Source organism: Peromyscus leucopus, chromosome 10 (genome assembly GCF_004664715.2).
Source record: "Peromyscus leucopus breed LL Stock chromosome 10, UCI_PerLeu_2.1, whole genome shotgun sequence".
In the NCBI taxonomy this organism is placed as follows: domain Eukaryota; kingdom Metazoa; phylum Chordata; class Mammalia; order Rodentia; family Cricetidae; genus Peromyscus; species Peromyscus leucopus.
The window spans coordinates 68,328,788-68,349,907 of NC_051071.1; the positions used below are offsets into that span (position 1 = coordinate 68,328,788).

A 21,120-nucleotide genomic window follows, 5' to 3' on the forward strand; every position below is an offset into this window, starting at 1 on the left:
TGAATTTTTTGTACATATATGTGTGTGTGTGAATGTGATTGCAAATTATGTAGATGTTCTGATCACTCCAGTTTATTTAGGGTTTTTTAAATCATTTTGTTTTTAAGTGTTTTGTCCTGCTGTGAACATGAATCATCCCCTAGTGAACCTTACATTACTTAGTGCTCTAATCAGTTTGTGTCTTTCTGAATAATCATTGGGAAATTGTTTACAAAGAGAATATTTTTGTTATTGTTTTTTTTTTGTTGTTGTTGTTTGTAATTTACACTGGTAGTCTTACAAGAACATGAGAGAATAATAAAACCAATCCGTACATATGATACTCATACATTTATAAAGCAATGGAGTATGTTATAGTTTAGAAAGATTCACATATGACACTCTCTGGTTTTTCATTACATTCTTCATTATGAAAATGTGCTGTATTATTGTTTTAGATACTGAAATTATTATTTAAATTTAATTCTAAGAATTTTAAAAATGACAGTGAACACTATAAACTTGGAAGCGGTACTTATCTCTTAAAATTTTTTCTCACATTATTATTATGAGTGAACTTATTTTTGTGTTTGCTCAAGGCAACCAAGTATATTCAGGAAGTCATGGAATATTGTCTTTTGTCCCTTTAACATCTTTACAGTATTGACAATTTCATATGTTTTTAAGCATATATTTGAAAAACCAACATGTTTCAGGAAGGGAAAATACAAGATACTCGGGGAGTAATTTGCTACACGATGTATTGGGAGAAAAATTTCTTCAGAGTTTTGTAAGAGCATCAAGATTATATTGAAAGCAGGGATTTTACTGAGAGTAAATTTCACAGATCTTAGAAAGCCATGAGTTCACTTAGTCCACCTTAAGTGCTCATCTCGGCATGAAGGAAAGCATGGACACCCTCTTGAGAATATAGATTAGGGACCCACAAGAAGCTCTTGCTGAAGTCCAGTTTTGAGACTGACAGAGAAAATTGTGGGGCACACCTCAGACTTAACCAGCCAAATGACTAACTCTGGTGAGAAATAATCTTTAGAAGGAATTTTCCTCAAAAAGCCTCTTAAAGACATGACTTAAAAGTCACACTTAAAAGAAAAGGATGAGTTATCAGGAAACATGGAGTGCTGTGAGGTGAGGATGGGATTTAAAAACTGGTTCTTGCCTCAAAAATTCTAACTTAACAAGAACAATTGCTAACGGAGACCAATGAAAGAATTTATGAGAAACATTTTTCCTTTCCATTAATATTATAGCTAAAGTCTGGAGAAACAGCTGCCAATATTGCTAGAGAGCTGGCGGAACAGACCAGAAATCACTTGAATGCTGGGGATATCACCTACTCAGTCCGTGCCATGGACCAGCTAGTTGGTCTCCTGGATGTCCAGCTCAGGAATTTGACACCAGGTGGGAAAGACAGTGCTGCCCGCAGCTTGAACAAGGTGAGACCCTCAGCTGTGTCTGTCTTTCAGGTTGAAGTACAATCATTGAGACATTCTTGCTTTTTTTTTTTTTTTCTTTCTTCTGTCAAGTTGCAAGGTTCAAAAAAAGAACCCATACTTTCATTCGGTTGACTTGACTATTTCAATTATGACCTTATTTGACTTTTAATTTAGAGAAATATGTGGCAGTCTCTTCATATGCGTTTTGTGTTTGCAATTCTCCCTTTGGTAGTACTGTATCAGTTTCTTTTTTTATGCTAAATTGCAGCAAAATTAGTGTAGATGAATGCAACTGGTTGTTTCCTATAAAGTCATCTCTCAAAATAATTGACAGTGTAAGGAGCATTTAATCAGGAAGTGGAACTTTAACAAACATTAACAAAAGCATGTTAAAATCAATTGGAGTTATTTTTTTCCTCATTGAATATTTTTAGTGAGATAATTTAACCTACCTAATATTACTTTTAAAAGCAGCTAGGGCAAGGAATTGGATTTTAATATACACTTCATTTTAATTTTTAAATGACTCAGATTTTTGTATCATTACCAATGAAATTTTGAGTGTTTTGTTTATGCAGATTTTAACTTTAAATAAGCAAATTTAAATACGTTGCATTTGAGAAAATATACTATATGTTTTTTATATTTTAATAAACATTTCATTTGCATAACTATATATAAATTGTAAACACAAAGTACATGCTGCATGTTTATAAAGAATATCATTTATATGTATAAAACTATTACATAGTAGACTAATATGGTGTCAAATGGTTAGCATCAAATGAAGATGCTCACAAATGGCATAGCTGAATTCTATGGCCTGGGCATAAACATAGTCTTTCCAACTTTAAAAATAAAAGATTTTGACAGTTGAAGACTAATGTTCCGATAAGAAATTCACTTTTAAAACATTCTTCTTATGACTGAAAGAAAAAAGTTGTAGATTGTCTTTTAGTTGATTTTTAGTTCTCTGTTCTTGGTGGGATAAGATTGCCACTCATTAAAATGGAAAAAAGATGTTTTTATATAACAATCATTCAACATTAAAAAGCCAGATTTTTTTTTTCTGGCAGATAGCTCTTGCTCCAGTTTCTTTGGTAAGCAAATGTAATTTTAGTGTTTATTTATTAAATATAATGTACTAGGTTTCTTGGTCATGCTGAGCAAGAAGGAGTTTTTTTTTTTTTTTTCACTTTTATCCTGATAGACTCACAACCAAGCCCCTGATGGAATAGTCAACAGCTGCCTATATGCTGTGGCATGCTGTGACTTTAATGTGTTATTACCCTCGCTGACTTGATCCTACTAATGAACATGGCTGCCAGCTATTCTTGTCATAAAGGGTTGGGAGTACTGATTTCTATTAATGTTACATATCCATAACATGACTTGTTTGTTACTGCAATACTTTGTATCTTTATTTAAAAGTGGTGTTAATGTCTGAGGCTATCAGGTAAAGCTGGCAATTAATGTCACATTCTAACTGGCTATAGCTAATCAGCTTGCCTAGACTGAATATCAAATAACTACATAATGGGCAAATTTCCATTCCTGGGGCTTTTTAATGCTCTCTTGTTTCCCATTTGGCTCTCTTCAATTGTTTTTATAATGCAGTTTGTCATATGTTAATTTGCATGAAGGGGTAGGGAGATGGGAGGGCAAAGGTTACTCATGTGCTTGCTGGCTTGCTCTCATTTCCTGTGGTTCCTACTTTCCCTGAAGCAGTTACAGCCCATCAGATTTGCAAAGTCAACTAGGTACAAATCAATTGCACTCCACATTGAAATTCTGGAGAGCTCAGAGTCCTACATAACTGTGATGTGAGTCAGTGATCTGAATGACAGCATTGGTGATTCACTTGCACTCATTGCTGACTTTTTCTTCCGCAAAGTTCCTGCTCCCTCATTGAAGAAAGCAGGAATTAAGCTTGGTACAGTATTAGCTAGTGAGCAACACAAAAAGCGTCAGGGTAACTGCTCCCTAAAACTGGAGAAACTCTTATTTTGCAATTCAAGGCTAATGACCAAGGGAACTGAAAAACACAGGGGAAAATGTGAAATCCCACAGTCTGATTTATAAAAATTTGGGTCATTCATTTAAACAGTGTGAATGAATGGTTATTGATTATTCATTTTAGCACCAGGAGAAAATGTTTTGGGCCTGAATACAATCTTCTGTCAACAAAAACAAATTAAATAAAGCTTCTTTCCCTACTAGTCTCTAAAATGTTTTCTATTTTGGCTAAGACTGTCAAACCCAATTCTTTAAGAAATAAAAGAAGCAGCAAGTCAGGAAATGAATCACATTCTATTAATCTCAAGTTATCTGACTCTTGATATTTGTCCCATAGGGTTAAAAATAGTCAGAATGAATGGGCATTTCTATCTTCCTTATAATAGGATTTTTGAAGGTATGAATGAACACATAGTATGAACACACACATCCACCATATAGACTGTCTTGAAAACCACACATAATCTCTCTTTAAAATAATGGGTTCCAACTTTTTGCATAATTGACTTACCATCTTACGTCTCCACTAGTGGCTCATAAATGAATGACTAACCGGATGTGACCGGGATCATTTCACATGAATGTATGTTGGTTTGTACTAATTTCTACTAAATGTATTCAAAGGCTTCTTTCTATCGACAACTTCCCACCACCTGGTTTTTAGGTGGGCTGTTCGGGGGGAAAAAAGGTTTTTAGCTGCTGTGGTGCTGCTACATAGCCTTCATTTTCTTCTTTAAAAGTCGTGAATCAAAAAGTAAGGTGTTGATGTAGATGTTTTCTTTTATTTCTCTGTCACTAACTCGTTTTTTCTATTCTGTGTTTAATCTGCTGTCTTAATGGATTCAGCTTCAGAAAAGAGAGCGCTCTTGCAGAGCCTATGTCCAGGTACTTTCTGTGTTTTTCTAAATGTGTTAAGTTGTTGAATTGTCTCTGTTGGTGATCGCATGTACGGGCATCTGAGGAAAAATGATAATGTGCCATATTGAACTAAAGGAACTTCTGGGAGGGCGTGCAGGGTGGGAATGGAAAAAAATGGTCTGTGTTAAAAAGAAAGCGGATAGTGCCAAGTTCTGTCAAGCACAAGAAACAGACGAGAGAGAAGGTGCAGCTTGAGGCCTGGAACATTTTCATCTCGGAGCTGAGTTTAATATAACATATACATCTCTGTTTTTTCATAGAGTCGCTATACAGATTTGACTTATACACTGAATTGTTAGTTCATTCAGAATAGAGTCATATAAGGCAAGACACACAATGAGATTTTTGAAATAATCTTAGTTCCGTTTCAACATAGAACTCAAGATGCCAGGCAGGGTTATGACTAAGTTACTCTCTCATTGAGATCATATGTAAATATAATTTTTATCCAGGATGGAAATTTGGTTTCCTAACAGTACTGTTCTCATGGTCTTACGGTTTGGTGTAAAAGAGAACATTGCTCAGACAAGCTGGCTATCTTCCTGGGTTTTTTTTAACTATTGTTTTGTTGGGAGGCTGGCTTTTGGTTATTTATTTGTTTGTTTATTCCAAGCTAGAGTTTCTCTTTGTAATAGTGCTGACTGTCCTTTGTAGATCAGGCTGGCCTCAAACTCACAGCGATCCATCCACCTGCTTCCAGAATGCTGGGGATAAAGGTGTGTGTCACCACCCTGCTTTTGATTTTGTGTCTGTGAATTTCATGATCTCCATATGCAAATCACAGCATTCTAGTGAAGCAAATCCATCTGTGTTTAGAAAAAATTAACCCCAGGAGCCAAGTCAGCTTTTGTGAAGATTGGCAGTACCAAATCAAACCTTAACAATTTATTCACATTTGTATAGAATATGGGAACCTTGACTTTGTCTCCCTATACTCTTAAGGGCTTAGTTGATGTAAATGCTAGGTACCAAACTGTTCATTTGTGTCTCCCCAATGATCTGAATATTCACATCTACTAACTTTATGACTAGTATAAAGCTGGGGTATTGATAATTAGCTAAAATAATGTCAGAAGAACTAGATAACCTTAGGAGAGAACCACTCAGGTTTTTAAGATACAATATAGGTAGACATTCTAATGAATGAGTGTGACATCTGTCTTTGCTTAGTCATTTGTTTAATTTGACCACCATTATTTTTTCTTGCCCCATTTAAAAAATACATGAAATCCATCATTTCCTCAAAAGTGTTAACAAACAAAACAAATGTAATCTATGCCCTGAGGTTTTATTATCTGGTAGACAAAATTGATTAGTTAAACTTGCCTTCTTCTTCCTTTAGTTAGCATCATATTGGGGAAATATAAAATGTACCTTGAGTAGATAAGGTATTTTCCATGTCTTCTCAGCTACTCAAGGGTGCATTGCAAGTGTTAGCTATATTCCAGTTAATGTTCAGACATACAGAATTAACCAGCATGTTTCCATCTGTAAGGCGGGGATGAATATATATATTTCCTTAGCTATCTCTAGTATTATGGCCAAGGCCCTTTTAACAAAAAATTGACACCATCACAAGAGAAATGTCAGACTAATTTATTAAAGATGAACTTGATGTGACCTGGAAACCTATGAAAAAGAAAACCCAGAGAGGCAGAGAGACATGTGTATTTTTGTGCTTAGGTGTTAAGAGGAGTAGGGCAATTGAGGGGTAGTGTGCTTGGATTAGTTGAGTATGGTGTAACCTCAGGAAATTGCGGACATAGCCGGAACTGTTCACTCGAGTTCAGACATCTTCCGGCCTTTGATTCTCTTCTTTGAAGGCAGGCAAGTGTCTCTCAAATGAAGACCTACAGTCTGCTTCAGAAGAAGGTCATGAAAGTGTTTCTTTCGATTTTGTGACTTGTTTCCTTGTAGAAAGATCGGTGGGCCAAGTGCAAGTAGCTTTCTACCTCTGGTGATGTCTCAAATGTTGTGGTGCCATAATATGGGGTAGAATATTCTGTCTCTAGTTTTATTAATTTCAAACTTGGTTTATTTTTTTAAAGAAAAACATAGGATAGAAATAAATCATGTTCCTGTCTTATGAGTTGCATTTTGAGTCTGAAGGCCTTCTTAGCATGGGGGAAATAACGACATTTTGTGAGAATCGTTTAAAAGAAAAAAAAAATCTAATTTGACATTGAAGATTAAGGAGATTATCTTTGTATTTGCATTTACTTTATGAAACGATGAATTTCTGTGAATAAGAAAATATTAAGGCTTATTTTCTTAGGTTTTAGAAAAGCATCCTTTAGGGAAGCACAGTGTGAGAGGTAGGAGAAGGACTCCCATCACAGAAAGGTGGGGAGCATAGCATGTTGCAGCCCTGCCACGATTGTTTTCAATTGTGCTCTCTGCTATCCTTTTAATGGGACTTTCGGGATAATTAGCCTTCCAGTATTTAAATCTATGAAATGCATGGTCATTCAGACATGAATCTCCAATGGAAAATTAACAGCACAGTTTATTCAACAGCTGATTTCCTGGTGTTACAATTGACTAGCTGTGAATAAATGTTTCAGCTATTGACTAAATATTTGATGAGACACAATACACACAGAGGCTACTGGTGATGCAGAAATGCTCTGCTCGATAATACAAGATGCTCCTTCTGATCATGTTCATGTAGACTAGACTGCTATGCCAGGAAGTTTTACAGTCAATGGTGCTGCACAAACCCCTGTAACTGACTCATAAAGAGGAGTTTTATCTTACCCATTGTTTATATATTCAGATCATACTTGGTGCCATCTCTGAAATAGGTGCCTGAAATAGGTACATGATTGCTTCTCATTGTGGGTTTCTACAAAATGTGGCATTTCCATTTTCATCGGACAAGATTCTCCTAGGGATGTGTTTGGCTTCCTGAATCCATTTACTTTTCATTCATTATTTTAAGAACAGGAGTCTATTTTATGAATTATACATATTCATGCTTTATATTTTCTTGTTTCCTACCCTTTATTCTCTGAAAAACCAAAAGCACAATGAAATCAGACCTGCCAACTATCAATTATACATTACCTGTATGAACAGTTTAAATTGGGATGAGTTTGAAAATGATACATGAATTCCAGAAATAGTAAATTTACATTCTAAGATTTTAAAAACACGAGTCCAATACAATTTACTTTTCTTTATTTATCTGTGACTTTTATTATAATAAATCTTTATTGATTGCTAAAAGATAAAAATTGATATTGATTATGGTAAAAGGACATTAATTTGTCCCATAGTATACTATTTTTTGAAGTTTGGTTTGATGATGCAGGCCTGGGCCCACCGTTGGTTAAGGAATTCAGGTAGGAGAATATCCTGGGCCCCAGAGTGACTTCGTTATCAGCCTGGGCAGTTTAGTGAGACCTTGTCTCAATAAGTAAAAAGACTGAGAGATAGCTAGTAATAGAGCGTTGTTTTTATTTATGAAGAGAATGGTGAATTCAGGGGAGATAAGACTGCCTTAGAAACATCATCAAACAACTACTATAATGTAATGTGACCAGAAGGGGCTTAGAGATAAGGGGGTTTGAGAGAAGGCAAAAGGAGATGGAAAGAATGCCTGAGGCCGCAGAACTAAGACTGATAGCATCAGTACTGCTCTCCTGATGTGCATCCTCCTTTCTTCCACACCAAGGTGAAGATGACGATGGTTTCTTATTAAGAATAAGGACGTTTGGGCTGGAGAGATGACTGGAGAGACGTTAAGAACAGAGGACCTGGGTTCGATCCCCAATGTGTACATGGCAGTTCACAGCTGCCTGTAACTCCACTAGGAGGGGATCCAATGCCCTCCTCTGACCTATACAAATATTGCATGAATGTGTTTCACAGACATACACGCAGGCAAAACACTAACAACATAAAGTAAAAAAAAAAAAAAAAAAAAAAAAGTTAAAAAACATTTACTAGGTTAGCTATGTGGACATTGTCGTGCAGAACACTAAGTATCCTCTATTATTTGTTTGTGTTTTACTTTGAGACGGGTTCTCCATGTGTAAAACAGGATGGCCTTCAGCTGAGCTCTTCGTGTCTCACTGTCATGCACCCTAAGATCACAGGCATGAGATAAGTTTTCGTTCACTCTTACTCAATATTTGTAAGAACTTTGTGTCATGGTTCTTACAATGCATTTTGTTCAAAGTGAACATGGGAACCCACAAAGATTTCATTGATTTCCATGAAATCACGGAGGTCAATGACTGAAGAGATGTGGAAAGTTGAAGCTGATTTGAAAGCTTATGTGCATTGACTCCTAAGATAAAGTAGCCTTCTGACTTAGGAGGCAGGATCTAGCATTTGGTGTGTATTAATTGGTTGGGGTGTGTGTGTGTGTGTGTGTGTGTGTGTGTGTGTGTGTGTGTGTGTGTGTAATATATTCCAGAGATGGACTAGAGTCAAACAACCCCCACTTCCTTCTCTCCCACATGTACACAAACCAATTCCATGCACCCATGTCCACTTCCTATGTAATCATTACTTTTACATTAATTTCATACACAACCAGAATTTGATTGCGAGGTTCATTCACATTCAAAGGAGACCCTGGTTTAAAAATGTAACTTTAAGAAAGGAAAAAGCTGTTTAAAGGAGCTATCAGACTGTTTTCCAGAGTGGCGACCCACATTGGGTTTCTGTCAGTTTTTCCAGTGTCTGTCAGGTTTCCAATGCCACCCCAATTCTCTCTCTCTCTCTTTTTTTTATTATTACTTAAAAATTGTATGGCCTAATGACTCAGGTTTCTCACTAGCTATCTTTTATAACTTCACCCATTTCTATTAATCTATAAATTGCCACATGGCTGTGGGATTATCGGTCTGCTGGCATCTTGCTGTTCCTTAGGCAGCGGCTGGCATCTCTTCTGCCTCTGCCTTTCTTCTTCCTGTCTCTCTCCTTGGATTTCCCACTTGACCCTAAGCTGCCTTGCCATAGGCCAAAACAGCTTTGTTTTTTAGCTAATGGCAGCAACATGTATTCACAGCATACAGAAAGACATCTCACAGCACTTTTTCTTTTCTATCTCATCGAAAAGGAAGATTTTAACTTTAACATAGTAAAATTACATATAATAGAACAGTTGTCAAGCAAGAATTACAGTTACAATATCTAGTCTACTTTTATGTGGGAAAATTAGAGAAAATATTCTATCATCTATCCTATAGTTATCACCCAAATTCTTGTTAACACTTGTACGATTCTGTCTTCCTGATGTGTACACACTGGTGCATGTGAACTTCAGAGATTCATGACTCTGCTCATGGGTCAGAGACTTGGGAATGTGATCCATTAACCAGCAAAAGACCATATATTTCCAACCAGATGGGCGTAATTTTAATTTAGAAATACAGTGTAAATATAAAACTATAAACATACAGCTTAATAACAACTGCATTTGTGTGTTATAAATGTACACAAGGGGCGGGAGGGGGGAGAACAAGGGAATCCGTGGCTGATATGTAGAATTAAATTATATTGTAAAATGAAATTAAATTAAATTAATAAGTAAATGTGCACAAGATTTTGCTTATATTTTTCAACTATAAATCACCATCCTTCAATAAATAATTTTTGTTAACATTGTTCTCTTCTTCAGAAGAAACTAGTAAGAATTACTGGTGTTCTTTTTTCCCCCCTGCTTTAAAAGTAGAACGTTTTCTTAGTTAATAAATTTGCTTTGTACCTTTTCTATGTTGTTCTTCAAGTCTCAGAGGTATTATGTTCTCCTTAAAGTCTGTAGTCATGCTTTGCTTATAGAGCAATAAAAGTGCACTTCATAGAGACTTCAGCCACTATCAAGACCCAGTATACCACTGAAGGTTGCTGAGGAGTGAGATGATGTTTTTCAGCCTGAGAAGCAAGGACTGAACCACGTGAGCAGTCAATAGTAGAGTTACATTGACGAGTGTATTTGTGCCAGATGCTGAGGTGACAATTAATATTTTTAATATTTAAAAAAATGGAAAACAGAATTTGGTAAAAAGATTGAAGTGCTAGAGAAAGATGACTTGAAATAACAGAAAATTTTTAAGAGGTCCGGCAACTGAAAGGATCGTGTCACCTTCTAATGAAACACTCCATTTGTGATTAGTTTTAGAAGTATGGATAGAGAACCTGCCATGAGACATGTTAAATTTTGACATTAATAGATATGTAATACACAGAGTAAATATACAGCTAAATACACAAGCTTGGCATTTAGTTTGAGGAGATTATTGTTTCTTACTGTTGACTAATAGTAACATTTAAAGCCACTGAACTAGATAAGGTGTTTTTTTGTTTCTTTTGTTCTTTTTTTTTTTTTTTCTTTACTAGTTTTAAAGGCCAAAGCCTGAGTTCTGTCAGTCCTAGTACCTAGGATTGGGCACACATTCTCAACATGCCAACTAAGGAGACAGTTTTTAGTGAAAAGCAGAGATGGGTTCATTTATGGTGGCAACATTTGGATGAGGAACTAATCAAAGCACCCAGTGACCATCAAATGCATTTGCTTCAGCTTGAATTTTAGGATTAAATAAAGTATAAGGAACATGGATAATTAAGCAGTCCCTGTCAACTTGTGTCTCCATGCATCACTGATCCAGCCCTGGCCCTTCTTGCAAGGTGATCTAATAAGTTCTCAGAACTGTGTGAAATCTTTTTCTCTGGTTCACATCTGGGCTTCAGCTTTCTGTCACTTCACCTGGATTGTTGAGGAAATTTTAATGTCTTAGGGTCTTCAATCATCTGAAAGCACAAGTATTTCTCTCTAGAATATCTTTTTTTCCCCTAAAGAGTAGTTACAGAATTAGAGCATAAAAAGGAAAGGATCTGGTGCTGAGTCCCAGCTCCCTACAGTATAAGAGGTTATAGAGTGGAAGAAACCCCAGCAATAGCTAAAGAAGAGCCTTAGGGGCAGGAGTACCATCAAGATCAGGAGAGCTTTCCACCTCAAGATCACCCCAAGTTCTTGTTATTTTAATTTATTTTAAGTTACATATATGTCTGTATGAGCCTGCATATATAAGTGCGGATCCCCTTGGTTGCTGGTGGCAATAAATGTCCCTGAAACTAGAGTTACAGGTGATGGTGTATCCCTTGACATCAGTACCGGGAACAGAGCTTGAGTCTTCTGTAAGAGGGGTGTGCTCTATTAGGTGCTGTGCCAACTCTCCAGTCACATCCCAAGGAAGAAGAAATGATACTCAGTGATGCTGAACCAGCTCTGAAATGATGATCCCAACTTTTAAGCCTAAAAGTACTACCAGTTCCTGATGGAGGTAAAGCAACCCCCCACAAAGTCCAGAAATCTGTACTTTAGTAAAATACCTAAAGACATTTTGCCCATTCTGTTCATTTTTGTGTCACTGATGCAGACTTCCCGTGAACCGAAGTTGCTCCTTGCACCTTTGACAAAGCGCAAATTGAATTATGCCAGTTTTACTTGGGTGCCTTCAGTGCATGAGACAAGAAGGAGTCTATGTTCCATTTATATTGCTAGGAAGAAATTAATGAGTATTTTCAAGTTCCTTGTTTGGTCACTTAATTGGCTGTGTGACAGAGAGCTCTGTGGTGCATGTCAAACAACTTTCTTAGTCCTCTAATGATTTGTGCTTTCCTTGTGATACTATCCTGTGCACCCTGTCAGACTGGATATCCTTGTTAAAGTGTCTAGAATAAATTGGCTAGCGGTGTGCATACAACGTAGCATATTAGCCACAGCAACAGGGAGTACTTTTAGCGGTTCTTTCAATAGATTTCCTTGTTTGCCCATAAGCATCAAAACCAACCCAAACTTTCATTTAATATAATTAAAAGGACATCTGAAAGTAGTTTGAATCACAGCAGGTTCTTGTGATTTGGTAACCCTTTGTTAAAGCCTTGTGAACTTAATATATTTCACAGCTTGATAAATCTGCGCTTGGTGTGTGTCAGTAAGAGAATAAATACAAATCTGTACCCCGCATGTTTCTGCTGACCTAAACCTATTGTTAAGAGACTGTTGAGATTAAAGGAAGTCACTTCCATCTATAAAACCAGAGTCCTTCTCTCTACATGAAGGATAGTTATTAGAATCCCTTCCCGTAAGTTGAGTCATTAACTGATGCTCCAATGCAATTGTCAAATCAAAAGACAGTGAAATGATGTATAATGGGAGTACAGTACTTCCTACGGGTGTTATTTATGAGTTTGAACAGGTCAATTCATACATCTAAAAGACCTACAAAGGACAACAACAGGCGATGATAGAGATCCTTTATTGACACAGAAAGTTGTTCAGGAAATCTCTGAAAACTGCCTTAGTGGGCTCTGTGAGCTAGCCAAGATGGTTACCTTATGAGAAGTCATTCCTGCCTCTTCCATTCTTCATAGTTCCTATAAATATGCACACATTCATTCCAGCTGCTGTTTGTGTAGACATGGCTCATAAATGTTCCAGAGAGTCATTCTAATGAAGACTTGGGGAAGCAACATTCTGTTTCTAAACAGAATGTTTGTATCAAAAACAAAGCAAAAAATATTTCTCTTCTCCCTTCACCAACTTGTGTTCTCTTCACTCAGTTTGTGAGCTGTTATTTAATGGTCAATCTCTTTATTTAAAGTCCATTCCATGCTACATTGCTCTCTGAACATATATTTATTTACCTTTGGGAAAAATTTAAATGCACACGATATAAAGAGATGCTATTTGTGTGCAAAGCATATCCGTTTACGTTGTGATTTCTTTAGTAGCTTTATGGTTGCGTAGCTAACCAGAAAGAAAAAGTTATAAAGGCTGCATTACAGATGGGAGATCCTGCTTTTAGAAACTGTCATTAAGTATTCTGCGACAGGTCGGAACAGAAAGGGAGGTTTTAAAGCATGATTTGCAATAAAGTAGCTGCCTGATGGCTTGGAACCAAACAAATGATTCTTTAGAACTCTTCCTAGCAGAGTTATCATTTTTATAATTTACCTCATCTAATCGATAAATTTTGTACAGACAGTAACAGACACAGTGATGGCAACTTAAACAAACCAGAGTCTCTTCTCGTACTCACTTCAGAGCAGGTGATACAGATTCTCATGGCCATTCCTTGAGATCAGCCTTCAAGGTGTTCCATGGTTTTTCCTCATTGTCAACATGGCCTTCCACCATTCAGCTGCAAAGGTCCTACTAGCAGTCCTTAAATGCAGAAGCACATGCTACTTTAAAAAAGTAAAATAAAAATAATAGACATTTAATTTGAGAAAAGCCCGGGTTTCTTTGTTCATTCACTCAATCAGACAACTGTTAGACCTTTTGCATCCACGCACTGTTCTAGGCCATGATTCAAAAGAGAAGGCAGGAATTCTACTCTGGTAGAGTGTGGATCCTAGTTCAACAGGTGGAGTTTGGAAACTAGTGCTATCACCAAATCAAAGCAGCACTCTGATGACAGAAATATTGCTCAGAGAAGTAAGATAGAGTCATGACATTGAAAGGACGGTTGCTTAGCATAGGTGGAGTTAAGAAGATATTCTACTATGGTCACAATGAACCTTGGTCCTGATGTGATAAATGAAATACAGCAGGTGCCCAGCTGGAGAAAGCATTCTAAGCCACTGAACGTAAAGGTAGCCAAGTGAGGGCTGTTGGGAAGTTCTGGGACTACAAAGCCCAACATAGTCATACATAGTAACTGGTTGAAGGATCATACAATAAGAGGAAGAGTGTGTAAAGCATTTACACTTGAACACCCTTAAAAAATGTTAGCCACGAACACCATACTGTGCTTTTATAGTGTGAATTTGGGTGTAAATTTTATTTTCCACTGATATGCATTCTGACAGCTTCAGCTAGCACTGTTAGGCTGACTTTTCCAAACATGTCAGCCAATTGCTTTACACTTGTCTGAATTCTTCCATCACTCCATTTGCTCTACTACTGAGTCATTTTTTTCTTATTTTTATTATGTTGTTTGAGAATTTTTCACAATGTGTTTTAATCATATTCACCCCTCCCCCAACTCCTCCCAGATCCTCACACACACCCTTCGCTACCCACCCAACTTCGTCTCCTCTCTGCCCATCAAGCCCAGTCAATGAAGCCTACATACTCTCAGATGTGTGGCCCGCCACTTGAACCTAGTCAACCTACCAGCAGCCATAGCCTTCAGGAAAACTGACTCTTCCTCTTCCAGCTGTTGTCAAATTCCAACAGCTTCACACACCCCAAGGCTCAGATATAATTTATGAAAAGGAAGCAGAAAGATAGAAGGAATTACAAGTGGTGGATAACTACAAGAAAACCAGGTTTTCCAGACCCAGCAAGGCCGTTGCATATATAAACTCACTGCTCAAAGTATTCACAAGATGCATGTAAGGTCAAGCCAGGTAAAATCCAAGCATAGAGAGGGGAGATGGACATGAAGTCTCACCACAAAAGTCCCACCATGAACTGGGTGATGGTTGAAAGTGCATATCTGATCTTGACCCTACTTAAAGACTGTCAATCCATTGATCTCATTTGGCATTTACAAAATAGTTTTGCTTCTGCATTATAGTGTTCTTGTGTCTGACTTCTCTTGCCAATTACCCATACTTTTAACTGGCCCCACCTGCATCTTTGGAGTGTCTAATTCCAAAATCATCCAACGATTGCAGTTCAGGTCTCCAAGCCTTTATTGTCACAATACCCTTTTCTTGAATTAATTCTATTTTTTCTCTCTTTTGTCCTTCTTTTGTTTGAATAGCTTTGTGTTATCTGTCAACACCCACTCAATATGCCAATTACTTTAAGGTAGCATTCTTTGTCCCACTTAGTATAAATACCCTCTTATATGAGTTTATATAACACTTGGGGTTTTTTCCCCCCTGTGGCAGCATTTGTCAAGTATTTTTTAAGATCACTTAGCTCTTCTGACATTGAGTCTCTTGGAAAGGAGCAGTGCTACTTTCACTTCTGTATCTCTAGGCATTTAAATTCCACTTAACTTCTCTCAGATCTCTAATTTTTTTGCTCTTTAATGGAAACCACAGGCTCATATTTCCAGTTACCTTTCACTGCAGCAGAAACACTGCCCCTGTGAACACTTACTACCACTGGTCCCCTTTCTCTCGTTCTCTCTCAAATCTGCTTCACCAGGCTTCTGCCCTTAGTACTTTAGAATGGGCCCTTCTCAAGGTCATTATTAAGTCAGTGATGGTTTCTCAAGGTCATTAGTGACATAATGTGCTAAACCAATGACCAATGATCAATCTGTGTCTGTCTTTTAAATGTTTTTTTTTGTTGTTGTTGTTGTTCTTTGAGATTATAGTGTAATCACATTATTCTCCCATCCCTTTCCACCCTCCAAATCTTCCCATATACTATCCCCCTGCTATCTTTCAAATTCATGATCTCTCTTTTTCAAAATTTTTGTTAGGATATGTGTACATGAGTGTGTGTGTTTATGCATATGTGTATATATACACAATATGTATTTCAATCATACCTGACCAATCAGAAAAATCGGGCACTCTTGACTTTTCTCCCTGACATACTCCCATAAGAACACCTCACTTGATTTTCTTCTGACAAATTAACACTTCTTTTTGCTTTTCTTCAAGAATTTCTCCTTTTCTCTCCAAGCTTTTGGAGTTGGAGTACTCCCCAGCATAATACTTAGTTGCCTTTCCTTTGAATTGTTCCCATGGTGACCTCATTAATTTAGATTGGTATGATCTTTTTTTTAATTAAGAATTTTTTTTATTCATTTTACATACCAACCGCAGCTCACCCTCTCTTTCCTACTCCAACTCTCCCCCCAGCCTTCCCTCTATAACCCACCCCCTATTCCCTCCTCTGGAAAGACAAAGCCTCCCATAGGGATTCAGCAAAGCCTGGTACATTCAGTTGAGGCAGGTCCAAGCCCCACCCCTGCATCAAGGCTGAGCAAAGTATGATCTGGATGCTTGTGATCACAGATGTTATCCCCTGGACAGACTATTCTTTTAAAATCTAGAATTCCTGTTCCTTTTAACTTTTCAGCATGTTTCTTTCTTTGCAGTAGACAGCACAAGCCTTCTATAGCATAACTGAATTCTCCACCTTCATTTTTATGTGCAGTCTCCACTGTCTCAGTTACTGAGTTCTGTCTCAATACCCACTGTCCACATCGCACTCTAAACACTTTAGTGAAAGTCTCAGGGGCATGACTCGGTGCTTCCACTTGAAGACTTTTATTCCAGTTGTTTATTCTGTTGATGCTGGGGCTTTTTGCTTTGTTTTAAGACAGGTGTTTTATGTAGACCAGACTGGGCTTGAACTCACCATGTAGCCAAGGATGACCTTTGAACTTTGAGCAACCACTAGCAGAGAGATACATATTGGTCCTTAATGTTGAAATTGATGGAACCCATCTGTAGCCTGAGTTTTAGAGTAGCTCTGGCAGTCCCAACAACTTATATTTAACGATGTATTCCACCATGGAGGTTATAGATGCATAGTGATGTAAAGCAGAAAAGTGGAGTTAAGCAACATGTTGGGAAAAGGAACACAGAAAGGGGACCCAGCAATCTTGAATTCATCCAATAGGTGCTGGCATGAGTCTTGGGTTTGAATAGTGGAAGGATTGGGAACAAGGGCACAAAATAAGCAAATTAAGCGATTCTTGTCAAGGTGTGATCCAACTTGCCCCTGTCCTGGCTTAGTTCCTGCAAAGTGGCCCAATACATTATTTTTTAAACCACCATCATCACTGGAAAAAACCAGTTTGTTTTCTACCCCTTTTGTTCTGGGGCGGTGGGTACAGCTTTGCACTCATGCGTAATTGCTCTCTTCTGCAGGGGAGGACGGGTATCCTATGAGGCTTTCTTCTCCCTGATATCCAAGGTAATTATAGGTTTAGGACAGTCACCTTGTTTTTGTGCTGTCAGATTTGGAGGAAGCTGACTTAGCATAGGTAGGCAGACACTCCTCGCGTGATTAACGTTCTTATACAGTGGCAAGCAGGAGTCTGACTCAAAGAAGAGAGATGGAAAGTGTGGGCAAGCTGCCAAGCTTTGGTCCTGCTTTTGTTAAAGTTGGAGACTCAAGAAAGGAGTCAATGCCTTTTAGCAAAAATGGCATATGAATGCCTGCTACACTCTGCTCTTTGACTTCTTACCATAGGCTTTTTTAATGAGAAACTATTGACTGCACTTTCCCAAATTTCCATCTATTGCTAATGGTTCTGCGACATCAGTACTTCCTTATGTATTCAGTTATTCTGGATACTGTTAGATAGTGCAGTGACTTCAATTTGTGATGCCAAATCTACAGAACAGAACTCTTGTGCAACATTCAGACTTATTTAGATCTTTCTAACTGGTGTCATTGAAGTACTTTATAATCACATCAAAATAGGCAAATCTGTATTTATCAGGTTCCTCACAATTTCTTAATATACAAGCACAGTTATACACACTATTCTTCAAGAATAAAACCACAACCCTTTTTTTTTTTTTCCTTTCTCACTGTTATCTAGTGTCTCTTTGGTGCCTACCACAGATCCCATGCATCATGCTTCTTTCTTTCCCTTACTGACTGGCTTTAATTAATCTACAAATCATTTAGGTGTCTTTGAAATCTCCGTCTTTCTTCATCCCAGAAAAAGAATGCATGGCTTTGAACCCCAATACTACCCCATGTTGTTTGCTAATTAGCTTTTAGCAAGTGACTTCTCTAGGTCTCAATTTTCTCTGTAATATGATGATATTAATAATTTGTACCTTTGTGGATTCTTGAGGAATGTAAAGTTGGATGCATTTGTGTTGGGGACTGAACGACAATGATGCATGCAACTTCCTGACTTTAAAGTGTTTTTTTAGTGACTACTTGTTGCCTGTAGGAAGAATTGCCAACATCTTGACACTGCTTGCAAAGGCTCCTAAAATCTAGACTTTACACATCGTTATTGCCAGTGGAATCTTTGTGCTTTTTTGTTCTGTTTTGAAGAATTGTTTTCATTTCCTTCAATATGCTGTTCTTATCTCTGTGCTAAAAGGGACATGCTGCATGCCTCACCTCTTTTGCTAGTGTTGAACCTCAGTTTGAAAATGTCTGACTTCATGGGGCTTCTGTGATAGTCTCTATACCTGTTCCTATTGTTACAGTGCACGTCATGTTGGATTTTAATTACTTGTTTAATTGTCTGCCCTCCCTGTATTATCTCATGGAGGGAAGGGAGAACAGCTGTCATTTTTGCTGCATTCTAATTGACTGCCACATTGAAGGTGCTCAATTAATATTGTTGAATGAATTTGAGTCTGCAACAAGTGAGAGTCAAGTCCATAGCTGTATTTAATTTCTGTGATGTAACACAGATTGCCTTGACAGCACTCAATCATTTCACCCTAAATTAAACTACATTTTTAAAGCAATGCAATCAAATAGTTTGTTACAAACAATACTTTTTTTTTTTAATCCAACAAGAGCTCTCATAAGCAGTCTATTCTACAGAATTCTAGTTTCATGTTCTGTTAAAGGTTCTTATTACTATATTAAGGTCAGTTGTGTTATACAATCTAATTTTAATTAAGACTTGAAAATGCCAATACTTCACTGTAATATAAAAGGGAGTTCAGGGATTAGTCATTTTTATACGCTTAATAATATTAAATGACAGTGGTTATAAAATGAACCTTTGGTTTATTGATCACATGTGTAAATATCAGTCACTCAACTTGACTTCTAATAAAAAACCTGCAAGTTATAAACTGTTTTGAAGACTTTGTGAACATTTGACCTTTAAAATTTTGATTTGAATCAATATCTAAATCCAGATTGAATCACAATGTGCCCTATTCAGTAACGATTTTAAACTTTTGCCTTATTTTATTCTCAGCTGATAAACTTTATGTCAAAAAGTAAAAACCAAAAAAAAAAAAACTAGGGAAATTTGCCTTTAATTTTTAAAATTATAAAGCATATTTATATCTATATATGAATGAACATATACAATGTTCTAGATCATCAGTGTTATGGATATAGTTTTAGAACTGTCATTCAATATTTTTGTCCTTGAACAAACATCCAAAAGTATACTATAACAAATTGAAATGACCATGATGTCATCAATGTGCTTGATGTCATTAAGTGAGATAGCTTTTGGGTGAGATAATATTGTTTTTAGGATCTGATATTACAATGCTGTTATATATGTTAAACAAATAAATGCATGGGATGAGATCACACACAGAAGTCCTGAAGCTTTATTTCTCTTCCCCCAAATATTATGAGATTTAGGCAGGAGAAATGTTTAAACATGAATGTAAATATTATGAAGAACAGAGCATTATTATTGAGCATAATTATGGTATATATGATAAAGGTTCTGCATTCAGGAAGAACTACAGAACAGATTTTAAAGTAAGGAATGAAATATTTTTCTTATTAATTTAAGTATTTTATGTATATGGGTGTTTTCTGCATATGCACTGCAAGAGCTTGATGCCTTCAGAGGCCAGAAGAAGGCATTGGATTCCCTGGAAATGGAATATAGGATGGTTGTGAGCATCCCTTTGGATTCTGGGAATTGAATCCAGGTCCTCTGTAAGAGCAGCCAGTTCTCTTAAATACTGCTGCCATAGGAGTGAAATATTACTTTGATTGCTAGTCAGTTATTAAAAGTGGATCAGCAATTTCTTAGTTTAAATTTGTGTATCATTTAGAATACTTGTTCTTGAATTTCAGATCAGCTCAATACTGTTGCTCTGTCACATCATCATCTTCCTTATTTTGTCTTTTAGGTACACAAGTCCTTTCGGCATTAAAACACACACACACACACACACACACACACACACACACACACACACACACAATTTTTAATCCCCATTCAAAAGCAATGCATTATGTGTTTTTTTTTTTTTTAAGGTTTATTCATTTATTATGTGTACAGAAGAGGGCGCCAGATCTCATTACAGACGGTTATGAGCCACCATGTGGTTGCTGGGAATTGAACTCAGGACCTCTGGAAAAGCAGCCGGGCTCTTAACCTCTGAGCCATCTCTCTAGCCCATATGTTTTTTGTTTTTTTTTTTAAACCTTTCCAACAGAAATCTATGACTTACTGTCCCATTTACTCTGGATTTTATCTTTAAAATTTTTATTTTAATCCAGATTAGAGCATAATGTGCCTTATTCTATAATGATTTTTAAACTTTTGTTTTTCTTTTTATTCTTGAATGATGAATTTTATATTAAAGATGAAAACGAAAGAATGTTCAAAGAAAGTAATTGTGTTGTTATCCATGATAGTTTCCATCTATGGGAATCTGTAGTGCAGGTGTCTTTTTTGTTTGTTTGTTTTGTTTTTTCCTGAATTCCAGCAGTCTCTTTTTTTCTAACTCATTATGGTCTCCTTCAATACCGTGGGGATAGGCCCCTTTATTCTTTGAGAAGACATTTTGGGAAACATATCAAAAAGCTATAAACATGAATAAGGATGCTTTGAATTTTCTCATTATTTCTTATTGTCATTAATTATTTCATAATAAAAGCTAGTTATGTTTTTCCAGTGGCTACTAATGACCCAAAATATATTCTGAGAAATCATATCTCTCCTAAAGGACATACTCTCGTGAGAAAGGCAGATAAATACACAAATAACCGTGTTAAACATGAACAAGCTCTAAATGGGAGTCTGCTGTAATCTTAATCTCCTAATTCATATGTTGGAATTCGGTGCCTATTGTAGTGGGGACCAGAAGTGGAGCATCTAGAAAATGAGTCAGTCAGTCAAGAGTAACA

At 36.9% G+C, this 21,120-nt stretch overlaps 1 protein-coding gene across 30 annotated transcripts in view; it reads left to right on the plus strand.

The window, feature by feature from the left end:
• The window catches only part of Adgrl3 (adhesion G protein-coupled receptor L3), a 744,444-nt gene that overhangs the window by 583,762 nt on the left and 139,562 nt on the right, over positions 1 to 21,120 (plus strand). For 26 of the 30 annotated variants that reach the window (XM_028854109.2, XM_028894208.2, XM_028894402.2 and 23 more), the window contains 2 exons: positions 1,251 to 1,436; positions 4,299 to 4,337. In XM_028854109.2, coding sequence (XP_028709942.1) covers positions 1,251 to 1,436; positions 4,299 to 4,337 — 225 coding nt within the window. The remainder of the gene's footprint in view (positions 1 to 1,250; positions 1,437 to 4,298; positions 4,338 to 21,120) is intronic. The other 4 variants (XM_028894818.2, XM_037209311.1, XM_037209312.1 and 1 more) reach the window with 1 other exon arrangement.